Source organism: Sinocyclocheilus anshuiensis, unplaced genomic scaffold (genome assembly GCF_001515605.1).
Source record: "Sinocyclocheilus anshuiensis isolate Anshui unplaced genomic scaffold, SAMN03320099.WGS_v1.1 scaffold2447, whole genome shotgun sequence".
Classification (NCBI taxonomy): Eukaryota; Metazoa; Chordata; class Actinopteri; order Cypriniformes; family Cyprinidae; genus Sinocyclocheilus; species Sinocyclocheilus anshuiensis.
The window spans coordinates 33,948-49,631 of NW_015538058.1; the positions used below are offsets into that span (position 1 = coordinate 33,948).

General features: G+C 40.4%; 1 protein-coding gene across 3 annotated transcripts in view; it reads left to right on the plus strand.

Annotated features, from left to right (window-relative positions):
* Positions 1 to 15,684, plus strand: part of LOC107683474 (matrix metalloproteinase-23-like) — a 26,818-nt gene that overhangs the window by 4,213 nt on the left and 6,921 nt on the right. The window contains exons 2-6 of one of the 3 annotated variants that reach the window (XM_016479531.1): positions 4,330 to 4,469; positions 4,897 to 5,036; positions 6,612 to 6,779; positions 8,288 to 8,452; positions 8,588 to 8,698. In XM_016479531.1, coding sequence (XP_016335017.1) covers positions 4,330 to 4,469; positions 4,897 to 5,036; positions 6,612 to 6,779; positions 8,288 to 8,452; positions 8,588 to 8,698 — 724 coding nt within the window. The remainder of the gene's footprint in view (positions 1 to 4,329; positions 4,470 to 4,896; positions 5,037 to 6,611; positions 6,780 to 8,287; positions 8,453 to 8,587; positions 8,699 to 15,684) is intronic. The other 2 variants (XM_016479533.1, XM_016479532.1) reach the window with 2 other exon arrangements.

Sequence of the window (15,684 nt, forward strand, 5' to 3'; positions counted from 1 at the left end):
TATCTCAAGCTTTATGCTTGATTTATTTGTAACACATTAACCTCAAAAATCTACTATCAAACACTCCAACGCAGCTCCATTCTTCACGGAAGATGGATAAAAAGGCGCACAGCAAACAAAAACCTTGAAAAATGATATGCGACCCGCCAAATGCTGGCCGAATCACAGAGATGCCGATTCGCACGGGACTAATATTATCACAGGACCTCGGTGTTCGGAGAAATATGGTAGGTCATTTGCGGGGGGACTTTTACTTTACAAATTACAGACATGGCCGATTCGCACGGGATTAAGATCACAGACAACCTCCGCAATTATTACAAATGACTGGAGGTCACCAGGTAATACTAATCCCGTGCGAATAGGGCTTTAGTTACTTTTTATAGCAAGTAATGCACTACGTTACTTTTGCGTTACTTTTTGTCTCCTGGGCTGGGCTTGCTTTTTTATGTTTTAAAAACAAAAAAAACAAAAGTACTCTAAAGTACTGGCAACTCTAAAGACCCTTTCACACCAAAAGTGAAATGAATAAACCTTAGGCTGAAGGAAGTGCCTCTTACTCCCAATTTCTCTCAGCACAGAGACAGGAGAGCTGTCAGTGAATAAATGGGAAAACAAAGTAACTGGCATTACTTATTTGAAAAAGTAACTCTGATATTTTGCTGTAAATCTAAAAGCAATGCGTTACTTTACTTGTTACTTTAAAAAAGTAATCTGATTATGTAACTTGTGTTACTTGTAATGCGTTACCCCCAACACTGATCATTAGAGACCAAATAGGTTATATGAAAAATGTTGGTCAGTAGTCAAACATTTCTGTGGATTTCATTGCAGACCAAAACAAGTCTCTGCTCTCTTTGCCACCACAGACCGATTCTCTATAGCATTATTCTCCACAAACCATTAAGTTTCCAGTGTACTAGACTTTAAATGCCAATCTTTGCCTTACTTCAAGGTGTTACTGCCAGTCGAACAGAGAAGTTGAAATGCTAAATGAGGAAATTAGCAGATTCTTGCGATCATACATATTCCAGTTGGACTGAAGGTTTAACAGTAGAGCAGAGCTCTGTGGAAATGCACCTGCTGGCTTATCTATGATCCTGTGGCTGCTTGGGACCTTCTTTTCTCTCAACTGCGAGTGACTGGAATGCACACAGCAAACAGTCCTGGGAGGCTCCACGTGCCAGCTGCAGAAAGCCACATGAATTCCAGTTGACATTGACATTGGCAACCAACACCAAACCTCAGAGTTGGGCAAATAATGTGGCTCCAAATCATGTCCTGCTAAAAAAAACGTATTTCATATATTTAGTGATGCCTTTAAAATGGCATTCTAAGAATTTGCACTTGTCGCTCTTGAAGACTACAGTTTATGAAGGCTTGTATTATTATTACAATAGTACGGAGCAGTAATACTCATGTATTCTGGATAAGTCACCCATGTATTAACTTCATATGTTTCTTGAAATGCACTCATGTCCCATTGTGTTTCTTCTTGGTTCATGGGGTTCTGGGGATCTCTGAATAAATCTTTAGACAGTCCTGCGAGCGTCTGCTTTGGCGTGTAGTTGCACCAACCCGCAAAGAGACCTTACTCAAGTCTCAAACTCTTTACATCACGAGGTCGAGGGTAGCTGAACACATATTGTATGATTAAACTAGGCAGCAAGCTGATCGCACCAAAACACTGTCATTTGTGAGTTCCACTCCGTCAATGTATCTTGGACCTAAAATAAGTTTTTCCATTTTCAATTATTTTCCACTGGAAAAGAATGGAAGTCTTGCTTGCCAAGAGTGCAGCTTAAAAAACCACGTCTGCTTGTAAATGCATGTGATATAAAGGCAGGCCTTAGAGTCTGGTCTGAAAGTGAATCAGTTCAGGAATGTCCCCTCTGCCCTGTCGGACCAAAATAGTCTCCATCTCCTCTAGTTATAACTATCTTAACTTTACTACGTCTATCAGCGTTTGCAAGTGGCGTCTGCTAGCTTTTTACCTTTTAAAACACTCAGACTTGGGCGCTCTATCGACACTTGACTCTTTTCCAGAAGATTGAGATAACAGTCAGCAAAGGACTTTACAGCACGTATAGAAAATCTTCCATGTTAGTCCATGCAGTCCATGCAGGGTTGGAAGACTGTACGCTCTGTGTGAAGCAAAAAGGAGCCAAGCTTTATGCAAACACTGTCGATTTCTAACCCAGAGACTCCTTGGCTCTCTGCTGTGTTTGTGTATGTGTCTGTGAATGTCTGCTTAATGTGTCTGTTTCAGACACTAAGGTCAGATTACCAGCGAAGTGAAAAAATTTGGACAGCTTTATGAAACCCAGAGAGTGCTCTCAACATCAACGTCTGAGTTCAAATTCAGGCCAAATACCTTCTGGGATTACAATATGAAATGAGGCAAATTTTATGGCTAGTAAAAGACATGTTTTAATTTTTTCCCCCTTTTTTCCCCACATAGACTTACATCTTCCTGCCAATTCATTACAGTGCACATTCTTATGAAATCAAAACTGGCTTTTTGTGGCTGTTAGCTTTGAGACCTTCATATAGTTGACAGGCCTTTAGTGGACACACACTTACAGTCTCATTTGCTGCTAAACCTACCAACAATCTTGATCTTGCGTGCATCATTTTTTTCTAATACATCCTCTCTAGGATTAATTTGACTCCTTCCACTAAATTACAGCGTAATTACTACTGGGGCTGTGCGATTAATCGAAATCGAATCGAAATCGCGATTTAGACGTTGCTATTTCCTAATCGCAAAGCCTGCGATATGGACGCGATATTACTCTGTTCCAGAGCATATGCATGACTGCCAGCCTTGAGTTGCAGTCTAACTTTAGTAATGGTTTAATGGAAACTATAAGAATTTCTGTGATAGTTTCTGTTGTTTTTTCTCAGCAGGGTAATGATACCCATACTGTGCTGCACATTATTGGCAATATTGAGCTGAAGCTTGACTAACGACTTAAAATCGCAAATCAAATCGCAATCGCAATATCTGTCAAAAAAATCGCAATTTTATATTTTCCCCCAAATCGCACAGCCCTAATTACTACCTGTCACCAACTAGCAGTAGAAACAGTCTTTAGTTAAGTTAGCACTTGTACTTTATTTTTTATAACAGCCGTTTGCAAAGAAAGTGGCTGGAATTTATTGTTGAGAATGAAATTTATTCATGAAAGTGCTTTCATCCATGGTTTAAAAAAAAGATCATTTGATATGTCCCACCAAAGCTTCCTGTGAATCACGTCAACAATGTCATGGAAACAATGTCATGGGCTCTTTAAAGTTATATTAATGTTTATTTGCTGTTGATTTTCTAGAATGACCACTCATGTAAGTTGATAGCATATGTTTGCTGTGAATGGGTGGGCTGTGGTTGCACACTCTGACCAAAAATGTAGTTTTCAACTCCGTAATACTGCAGAGGTCATATTCTTTCACAAAAAAAGTCACAGATAAAAACTCCCAGAAAAAAAAAGTTATGTGTGGTTAGAGCAAATCTGAATCTGAAAGTTTATTTACACATCAGATAATATTTTTTTTTGTGTGTATGTGTTTCAAGTGTAGTATTATAAGAGCATGATGTGTAAATCTCTTAAGTCGCTGGAGTCGAGAATCTTCTTTGATTTACTATAGTAACGCTGTGATTCAACTCTTCTACCTTATCATCACTATCAGCAAGAGCCACGGCGCTCACAGTCTGACAGCATCTGATTTGAACTTTTTAAATAGATAAAACTACTTCACTGAGGTCATGCTGTTGTGTTTTGGTGATTAAACCAAATGTTCCTATTATATATGACAATTATCTTGTATTTTGAAATGAGTACGAAAAGAAATGTGAAAACACAACAGCAGGTTTTGAATGTGTAATAAGGGTGAACGGTTTGGAGTTTTAGACTAAGAATTTGTAATATTTACCACTTGTACAAAATAGTTCCTTAGTGAATTAATGTGCTACTGTAATTGAATGTAAATGTACTGCAGTGCTTTGCATGCACTGTTCTGTAAAGAGCATGAAATAATTGTCTTCCATCAGACAGTGGAGCAGTCTGGCTGAAAGATGAGAAGAGCAGCCCAACAAATCTGACTTAATAACTGAACTGAACTTTCCTGTCAGTCTGCGCTCTTTTCACTCCTGACTAATCAATACAAGATGTGTTCCTGGCTCAACAAGCCATTTATTAGAGCAAATCACACTTTAAAGCACCTCACAAGTGGACTTATCGCTCTTGTAGGAGCAAGCGTGGCACAGACCTTCATGGAAAATCCTGCTCACAGATCAATCTAATCTAATCTGAGATTTTTTTGTCCAAGGAAGAAGCTCTCATGTCTGGTGTTTTAATCATTGGAATTCATAAAGACGCCCGCTCCCATGTGCTTCACCTTTCCAGAAACAAACGCTACACGCTCACTCCAGAGAAACTGAAGTGGGACAAATTCAAGCTGACTTACAAGTAAGAATCCTTTTATATTTTTTTTGCATTTGTACAATATCACAGCCCTCTGTTTGAAAGTCCTGCACAGCTTCAGCTTTGTTGAAATTTCATAACCTATTTACATTTTTTCCATGTTTACACGTATGTTTGGAAGCTCTAGGATTTCAAAAGCGTGTATCCAAAGGACAATGAGCACAGAATTTGTTTCCCTCTGGTCATACAGTATATTTATGCCATTAATATTTCATTGGGGTCTTGCATATCCTGGTCTGTCAAAGTTTGATCTGGTATAAAACTTATTTTAGAAATTCTTGTGTGTTTCATGGCAGGAAGTAAGTCATACAAGTTTGGAACATCATGAGTAGATGATGGCAGAATCATTTATCATGTACTTTTTTTTGTTTACTTGTCCACATTTTATTGGGTGCTTTGTGTGTTCATGCAGACTGCTGTCATTTCCACGGAATCTTTTGAATGCCAGTGACACAAGGAGAGGCATAGCCAAGGCCTTCTCTATGTGGAGCGATGTCTCACCCTTCAGTTTTCGTGAGGTCCCATCTGATCAAGAGGCCGAAATCAAAATCGGTACATCAAATACATTTTTGTTTGTTTGTTTGTTGCAGTACAGAGGAATTTGAAGTGAAAAAGTAACACAGAATGAGGTAAGTTGGTGGTTTTGTGTTTCTGAGAAAAAGGTTTTTAGGAGAGGCATAGCCAAGGCCTTCTCTATGTGGAGCGATGTCTCACCCTTCAGTTTTCGTGAGGTCCCATCTGATCAAGAGGCCGAAATCAAAATCGGTACATCAAATACATTTTTGTTTGTTTGTTTGTTGCAGTACAGAGGAATTTGAAGTGAAAAAGTAACACAGAATGAGGTAAGTTGGTGGTTTTGTGTTTCTGAGAAAAAGGTTTTTTGGCATAATTTGCCAACTATGGTCACAACTTCCATCAATGACATAGTTCAAGGATTTGGTGTTTCCCAAATCTAAAGTTTTAGCAAACATTCGCAAACACCATCGCAAATTTGTATGGTTGGAACTACATCTCTCAACCTGTGGTTAGAAGTACACTTTGTTGTTACTATGACATGTGGAGATCATGCACTTGAGCAAAATAAGCAAGCTAACATGTAGTTCAATTTATATCTTTCATTCCATACATATACAATTTCATTCTACATCTTTTCGTTTCTTAAGAGAATTAAAGCACTGTTTTTGAAGAGTGCGCATGTGTGTACCAGCAAAATAGCAGAGAACAAAAACAAGATTCTTCCATTTATTTGATTAACTGAAGTTATCACTCCACCACCTGCTTGACATCATTAACGACCAAGGTGGTTCAAATGACAAATATGTGACAAAGTTCCTGCATTTTCAGGAAATGGTCCAGAATTGCTAGTTAGTTTCTCAACAATGTATCATACTGTGGTTAGTTATGCAGCGAGTTATGTTATTGTTTCGGGAAATGCACCTCTAGATTGTCGGTTCCTCAGATTGACATGATTCTCATTGATCACTGCCACGTTCAGAAGATCCACCCCAGTGACTGGTGGTGAACGGTTTGTACTTGCTGGAAGTTGTGTTTGAGTCAGTTAAATTAAGTTAAATGGGACTGATTCTGAGTTGTATTATAGATATGGAGGCATAATTTTGTTATATATATATATATGTGACCCTGGATCACAAAACCAGTCATTAGAGTCAATTTTTTGAAATTGAGATGTATACATCATTTGAAAGCGGAATAAATGAGCTTTCCATTGATGTATGGTTTGTTAGGATAGGACAATATTTGGCTGAGATACAACTATTTGAAAATCTGGAATCAAAATATTGAGAAAATCATCTTTAAAGTTGTTCAAATGAAGTTCTTAGCAATGCATATTACTAATCAGAAATTAGGTTTTTATATATCTACAGTAGGAAATTTACAAAATATCTTCATGGAACATGATCTTTACTTAATATCCTAATGATTTTTGGCATAAAAGAAAAATCGATCATTTTGACCCATACAATGTATTTTTGGCTATTGCTACAGATATATCCCAGCGACTTAAGACTGGTTTTGTGGTCTGGGGTCACATATCGTCTTTGGTATAATGCGTATAGGAGAGGATGTACCATTCAAGAATCATATTGGTTGGTTGACTTTCGTCAGGCTTCTACTCTGGAAACCACACAGACTGTCTGCAGTCCTACCTGCACCACTGTTTCGACGGCATCACTGGAGAACTGGCCCACGCCTTCTTTCCTCAGACCGGAGAGATCCACTTTGATGATGATGAGTACTGGATTCTGGGAAACATGCGCTTCAGCTGGAATAAAGGCACGTGTGCGTGAAAATTGAGAAAACTGGAATCTGATTGTTTACTTGCCTTACTACCATGCTGTAGAAATTGTCCAGAAAGCTTCCTGGGTGTCACAATTTTAAGAAATGTTCATTACACCAAAATAAATATACAGACACCCAAAAATAGACCAGATAGAACATATCAAAACCCCTAGTTATTATTAGTTCCGACTGTAAACAAGAGCCTTTAAAGGGGTGGTTGACTGTTTTTTTCTAGGCTTGATTGTGTTTATGGGGTGCAGTCTTAACATGTGTTAATGCTTCGTTTAAAAAAAACGCATTCTTTTTTCACATAATTTACTTTTATTCTACACCGCTTTGTCCCTTCTCCTTTGAACACTCTGATGATTTCCTGGTTTTATGAAGCCCCTCCCTCAGAAATACGCGATGGGCTCAGATTGGTCAGCTGGCCCAGTGTGTTGTGATTCGCTAAACCGCTAATGTGCATCTAAAGGTCACGCCTCTCAGCTCAGAATGTGCTCAGGTTGTGTTGTAAACAATGGCGTCATCAATATTGCTTATCAATTTGAGTCCAATTGAGACTCAGAGGATATTAGTGAAGAGGATCGTGCAGAACCTGTGCAAGCACGGTTCTTAATGGTATGTTTTTTTGTTTGTTGTTGTCCCATACTTTTAGATACGCTGTTATGTGTAAATGCTACTGCTTATGTTAGCTTTTAATATACGGTTTTATCCTGATTAAAGCTTTAATACAGTACAGCAACCGCGTGCGTGTCCATGTTTAATGCTTCTCATAGCTATGTGAAAATAATCTGTCTTTCCATACACTTGTATAATTAGAACAGTTTACTGGAGCTGATGATCAGGTGAGAGAGAGAGATGCAGAGCGTGTGCAGAGCAGGGGGACGCGAGGAACAGGATTAGAACATTGATTTTGAAACTTGTGAATCCATTTTTGTAGGCATTAAACTGCCATAATTTTAAAAGACGACATCTCCGTTTACATTGAACTTTCAGCGTTGTAACTTAACAGATATGGTTTATGCTCAAATAGCAACATTACACACTAACGTTAAAAAAGTGAAATCACAATCAACCACCCCTTTAAGAAGCATTAAAGGGGTCATATGATGCGATTTAAATGTTTCCTTTCTCTTTGGAGTGTTACAAGCTCTTGGTGCATAAAGAAGATCTGTAAAGTTGCACAAATGTAATTGTCATTGAATCATTCATTCAAGAGATTTCATTCAAAAATGCTGATTCAACCAGTACTGAAACAAGTGGTCTTTATGAGTGAGTCATTGAATCACTCATTCAAACAATAAAAAAAATCCTTAAAATTAGTTACATTTTTTATTTTTTTAAAAAAGACTGCAGCACTTAACATTTTATTAGAACCTCTAGTAAACTGCATGTTCAGGTATTCAGAATCATGATTTCTGCAGCTCTATTTTTAGGGGTTAAAAAAGAGGAAGCAGATTTGACCTGTACGTGTTTGTGTCTGTGATTGTCATTGTATTCAGGAGTGTGGCTGACAGATCTAGTTCACGTGGCTGCTCATGAGATTGGTCATGTACTGGGTTTGATGCATTCCCAGAATCGCAAGGCTTTAATGCACCTCAACGCCACATTGACAGGCCGCAAACTCATCACTCAAGATGAGGTTTGGGGATTACATCGACTCTATGGTATTTTACTCATAAGCACAAAAAAAACATAAAAAATAACTATACAAACTGGATTACTTGTGCAATGCTGTTGCATTTTTACAATTGACACCTGACACCTTCTTATTTCCTCTTTTCCTGTCCATACCACTGCAGGATGTTTGGATCGATTATTTATCTGTCCTGCTTGGGCAAGGAAGGGTTATTGTGACAGCAAGAGGATACTCATGCAGAAACACTGTCCTTCCAGCTGTGACTTCTGTTATGGTAAGAGGCCTGTTATTTCAGACCAGGAATCACAAAAAAAAAATAGTGTATAGAAAAATCATGAGTCCTATCAGATCTAGACAATATAAAGTGTGGTCCTCATTGCAGCTTATTCTGGCCAATTCTGCCTGCTTAGACAGGAAGAGACCACCTGAAATACATGTACAGCAACAAACCACAGATCATTTTGTTATTGCATGTTGTTTAGGGGAGAGGTTTTTTTTAGTAGAGTATACCACAAAAATAAACAGGTATCAAAAATGTATTTTTAAATTTTGGTAAATAATGGTGCGGTAATCTCTGCAAAATGTGTGTCTAAAATGGTTTACTAGGCTGAGATGAGTGAAATGTCTTTGATGTTTTTGACAAGCAAGCTAATGAAAGAAAAGTGGTATGGAACGAGTTTTTGTGACAAGTGCTGTAGGTGGGAATCAAACCCTAATCTTCCAGACAGGGTGGTGCTCAACCGCTGACCTACTGGGAAGAGGAGTACTAAGAGACAGATGAAGTATGAACTCAACATATCTTGAATGCCTTTACTGTGGTATTCAATCAAATGATACACAAAAGGCTTAAAGATTGAACAAAGAGTACAAAATTTTCACAGAAGCTGGCTAACAAACAGGGAAGGATCAAGACTGAACACCAGCGTATTGGCTAGGCTAAACATAAATAGAGAAAAACACAAGTGAAAACAATTTGATTGGCAACTAAATTAGAAAACCCCAAGATCAAAATGCTTTCTTGTGGCCGGAAAGGTCAGTTCAGGCAGAAGTCTTACAGCAGCCCCTATGCTAGGAATGGCTCCTGACATTCTTTGAACCACAGTTTGGGTAGCAGCAATGAAAGAGATACTTGGCTTTTCCATAGAGCAGTCGGAAGTCCAGCAGCCAATGAACAGTGTATGTTGGTTGACTGCCGATGATGTCTAGCACATGGGGTAGGGATTGGAGATAGAGGGATAAGAGACATGATGTGAGAGATGGGAGGAATGCGCATTGATCTGGGCAGCAGGAGTCAGTAAGAAACAGGGTTAATCTTTCAGAAGATCTTGAATGGACCAATGAAATGAGAGGCCAGTTTCTGAGACTCAACAGGAAGTAGGAGATCCCTTGTTGAACCAAACCCTCTGACCTGGACAGAGTAGTGGCATAGGACTGTGTCCTGATTAGCCTATTCCTGTTAAGGGTATCGATATACAGTAGGGCTTGCACTCCATCAGGCAAGTTGGCATCTCTGGACCAGTTGTGTTGCAGATGGTACAAGGACCTCAGACTCCAGCTCCAGAAAATGGGGGAACACAAACAGGCATTCAAAGGGGGAAATATCTACAGAGGAAGAAAACTAGGTGTTGTGAGTGAACTGTACCCAAATCAGACATGAGCTCCAAGAAATATGGTTGTTACAGACCAAGCATCTAAGGGTCTTCTACTGGTTAACCCTCTCTGTTTAACCATTAGATTGAGGGTGAAAACTAGATGACAGGCTGATGGATTCTTCAATAAAACATCTGAAAGCATTTCAAAATAGGGACGTTAACTATGACTTCAACTGGCTGGCTGGCAGTGGGGAGCTTAGTGAGGCAACTTCTCCAGCCAGTGTCTTCATTCTTCAAATGCCAACTTTGAGAAGAGACTAAACAGCTCCACACCCTAAGTTTGAGGCATCTACATCCACTATAAAGGGTAACTAATGATCCGGGAAGGTCAGTATGGGTGTGTAACTATTGCTGCTTTAGCTGTTTTAATGCCCAGTCAGCCTTCTCTGTCTCCTTAGTCATAGAAACTGCCTAGTCTTCGTAGTTAGATCAGTAAGGGGTTCTGCAATGGTGTTAGTTACTAATGAACTGTTTGAAAAAATTGGCAAAACCTAGGAAAGGTTGGACCTGTTGGACAGAGTAGGGTTATGGCATTACTTGATATTCATAATGGCCAGTAGGGGTGTTGAAGGAAGTCTTGTGAAGGCATAAGGTGTTGTAGAGACCCAGTTTGGTGAAGATTGTTGCACTCTGAAGAAGTTCAAATGTAACGTGAAGTGAATGTGACGTGTGGCCAAGTATGGTGCGCTTTACTCCAAATTTGTGCTCTGCATTTAACCCATCCAAGTGCACACACATGGTAGTGAACGCACACCCAGAGCAGTGGGCAGCCATTTTTGCTGCATCATCCGGCACAGTCATAGGGTCTATAGCAGATCTTCCTGCAGACTTAAAGTTTCATGAATCCCTAAAACACATTTTTTGAGATGTTAAGATATATGAACAGGTTGCACAGTGAAAACAACAACAGCACTCATTATGTCTATTATTAAAGAAAAAGTGGTTATTATTTTAAATTTTTGGAGCAATTTCAGTCTTCTTGTTCAAAAAGCAAAGTTGAACCAACATCACAAAAAGTGATGTATATGCGTTAATTTGCAGTGGTGATTGGTTGCCGTGGCTGGAGAGTACACATCTATGTCATCAGTTTTCCGAGCTTTTCTAAGTATTTCATAAGAAAGAACTCTTATGATCCAATCACTGCGCTGTATTAAGCAAGAGATTGTATTACAGCGGAGAATTCAAATCTCATGAAAGAGCTTCCGCGCTGTCCGCTCACCTCTGTAAACATTACCGTAACAATATTTAATATGTAACAACACGTGGAGCGTGCATAAGAGAGCAGTTTCTACGTGGAACGCCGGCGATGAGAACACTCTCTGCGTGATGAGAACACTCGTTGCGCGGATCATAGTTCATATCCGGACTGGAGCAAGCGTGTTTCAAGTTTATGTGAACATATTTCATATTCTCTCGTTCTTTGAACATGAATCAGCACTGTGTATGCGCACATATCATGTCTTCTTCAAATTCAATACAAGCAAATAAGGGTACTGATACAGCGGTACATCTTATAGTGAATGCGATGACACGACGGATTATTGTGAAACACAGCAAACAATGATATAGACCGAAAATCCAAAAAAAGAGTAAACAAAAAGTAACTGCCTTTATACTTTTTGTTTCAAAAATATTTTAATATTCATTCGTCTGTATAATGAGGGTGTTGTAGGTCTGTGTTTTATTGGTTTTCTCCCCTCTTCCCACCCTTTACACTCCCATTTTTTCAAAGTTTTACACGCCCATTTCTGGAGTCTTTTTCAGATCTAAGTTGTGCAAGACCAGTGCTGAAACTGGGGGTTTCATGACACTTTAAGTTCCAACCATGCTCTAACACACTAGCCTACCATTTTCAAGTAATCCTGAAGACCTAGATGGTTCAGGTGTGTTTGATTAGGGTTGGAGCTAAACCCTGCAGGATGGTAGCCCCCCAGGAGCTGGCTACCCTTAGTCTATTGCAGTGATCCTCAAATCTGGCTTGCGAGATCCACTTTCCTGCAGGGTTTAGCTCCAACCCTAATCAAACAACTATACCTGTGATTTTCTAATGATCCGGAAGACATTGATTAGCAAACTCAGGTGTGTTTGATTAGGGTTAGAGCTAAACTCTGCAGGAAAGTGGATCTCGCGAGCCAGATTTGAGGATCACTGGTCTATTGGGTGGAAAAGTCACTGCACTACTTCAGAAGAGTCCAGCAACTCTGGTGAAGCAGGTGACAAATCAGAAGATTCGCTACTGGTTCAAGATTAATCTAAGGATTAGGGAAACTCAGGTCAGTTAATTAATTAATAATAAAAACAGAATTTCTTCATTATTGTAATGAAGAGTCAACGGAGTGAGGATCCAACTGCAGCTTTATGTCAGTATGATCAGAATGATACAGGGTAAAGAGACAGCAAAAGGTTGGGGCAGGCAGCTTCCAATCACAGTCCAAAGAACAGGCAATAGGTTGGGGCAGGCAGCAGAGAATCAAACATGAGGAAACAGTCCAAGTAGGGCTGTCGCGGTGAGGGAATTTCCCTTGCGGTAATTTTGAGTGGCTCAATAAAGCGGGATGCGGTATTATCGCCATACATATTGCTGCGGTTCTTGCATTCCTCTGCGGTTTGCTCGTCAATAGTGTGGTATTGCGGTTATCGCGGCAGCCCTAAATCCAAGATCAAACACAGAAAGATAATCCACAAGGTAAACGCTCAGAAATGACCACCGTAGCAAATCAAGACTTCGCAATGAGTGTATGTGTGTGCAGTGCTTATATGCGTGTGTGCGTGATGAGATGCAGGTGTGTGTGCAATCAGTCCCAGGTATGAGGGCTTATGGGAAATGCAGTCCGGATCTAAGAAGTCAGTATTCAGGTGAAAGCTCCCTCTGGTGGTGCGAGGAAGGCGACCTGACGTGAGGAGGCAAACGACACGGGGGTCTTCCATGTGGTCGAGAGGCCAGCTTTTCCAGATGCATCCTATGAAACTCCTCCGTGAGTATGGGGTCGTACCCCATACTGTTAGTGGGTGTGTGCTCAATTCCAAGTCTCCTCGCTGCACCGCAGCCATTCAGTGACTGAGGGAAGGTCTGACGGTTCACCAGACCATGGGAACAGGGGAGGTTGGTAGCCTAAAACGCACTTGAAGGGAGTTAAACCAGTGGCAGGTATTTGCTCCAGTCCGATTGGTTCTGTTGGCAGTAAGCACTGAGGAAACGTGAGTTCCTGGGCCCTCATATATCAACAGTGCGTACACACAGATGTGTTCGTAATGAGTGCGTAAGAACAGTTTCATGCAAAGTGTGGGATCTACCAACTTGTACTTATACATAGGAATGTGTGTAAATATAAGCACAACTCTGAGCATGCTTATACAGAGAATCTAGTGGTAGAATGGCGATATCACAAAAAGAAAGCGTCCTGTGTCCTTTAATTGCAAATGCTCAATTAATAATTTCATATTTCAAGCTAAACATTTGCACAATTAGTGTGAAAAGCTATAAAAGACAGTTGGGAAGTCGATTTGAAATGTAGCTATATGGTCATGGCTGATCTCGCTTTGCTGGAAGATTTGGCAAACGCAAACCATGTGCTGCGCAGAGAACACGCAAAGAGTGTGCTGATCTGTTTAATGAGAGCACAGAATGGCTTCTCAGTTGGTACAGCATTCTTTGCCATGACCTTGGTGAGGACTTATACATTCATGTGATAATAAAGGGAGGTGTTGTCACTACAGACATGTTCCATTGGAGGTGTTTCTGAATGCAAATGTCCATGAACGTGAACAAGCATGGTGCTTAAGAACATGTGGGATTTATCAACAATGATTACTTACTGATGTGCGTAAGAACCGCGTGCGCACGTTTGATAAATATGGATTTTTTTGTACTTACATTCTAAATTTCATTCGTAGGACAAAATATAGAACCTTTCTATGCATTCTATCTTGATAAATGAGGGCCCTGGTTCATGCGTTCAGTCTGACCGTTGGACTGTGGGTGGTATCCGGATGTGAGACTTACATTTATGTTGAGGTGTTTGAAGAATGCAGACCAGACTTGGGAAGTGAATTGGGGTCCCCTATCGGATCCAATGTCCTCGGGTAGACCATAGAACCGAAATACATAGTTGCATAGAACTTCAGCTGTTTCGAAGGCAGTAGGGAGTTTGGGTAGAGGAATGAGAAGACAGGATTTAGAGAATCGGTCTATGACTGTAAGTATGGTGGTATTGCCCTGGGAGTTGGGAGGGTCAGTAATGAAGTCGACAGCGATATGAGACCAGGGGCATTGAGGGATAGGTAATGGTTGAAGGAGACCGGCTGGTAGTTTTCGGGAAGTCTTGGATGTGTTACATTCTGTGCAGTTGACAAATGTCACAGCCACCAGAACCGATTTTTAAGGAGATGAAGAGTAGTTGTAATGCCTGGGTGTCGGGAGCTGGGAGTAGCATGTACTTGGTGGATGAGTTTGTTTCTAAGTGGTTTGGGGACAAAGGTGGAGTTCATGTGGACATACTTGTGGTGGAGTACATTCGTCGGCCTTGGCATTCTTGGAGCCGGGTCTGTATGTGACTGTGAAATTCAACCGAGTGAAGAATAGAGCCCATCTTACCTGTCAGGATTTAGTCATTTAGCTGAGCGTAAGTATTCTAAATTCTTGTGATCTGTTAGGACGGTGAAAGGGTGTTCTGCTCCCTCCAGCCAGTGGCGCCATTCCTCCAGCGCTGCTTTCATGGCCAACAGTTTGCGATTGCCCACATCATAGTTTCGTTCATAAAGTGACAGTTTTCTATAAAAGAAGGCACAGGGAAACATTTTAGCTAGAGATCCATGACATTGAGAGAGAACTGCCCCAAATTCCTGTGTTTGAAGTATCCACTTCTACAATGAACGGAAGACCTGGATCGGGATGATGGAGAATGGGTGCTGAGGTGAATCGGGTCTTAAGCTCCTGGAAAGCCTGCAAGGCCTTGGGGGACCAGGTGAGGCGAGAGGTGGTGCGTTTTGTCATGGTGGTCAATGGAGTGGTGACTGAGCTGAAGTTCTTAAAGGTCCCATATTGTCAAAACTGAAATTTTCTGGCTTTTTTCATGATAACTGAGGTCTAGGTGCTATGTAACTACCATATAAGTTTCAAAACAGTCAGTCCAGAGTCAAATTCACACAGCCTGCATAAAGTAGCTGAGATTTTTCATGAACCGTTGTGACTTCCGTAAAAAGTTGACGTCAGAACTACACAGTCACCGCCTTTAGTCACCACCCCGAGCACCACCCACCGTCCCACTCTCCTTTTGCCAAACCCCCAGACAACATCGCGTCCATGCTATTGCTGAGCAACAACATGGAAACATGTCAAAAAGGTTAACTTTAACCACGAAACCAGATCGGCCGACCTGTAACGTTACACTCTCACTCAAAGGATGGACGATCTGACAGGATTGTTACTATGAGGTGGATCACATCTAACGTGTATAGTAAAGACAAACTCACCGTGTCTATCTAGTCATGATGAAGATGTATATACATTTCAATTTCAGCAGGCAACTATTTTTACAGCTACATTATTGTTCCAGCCACAATTAATCACAACAATGTATATACAATTACAAATGATTATATATAAATC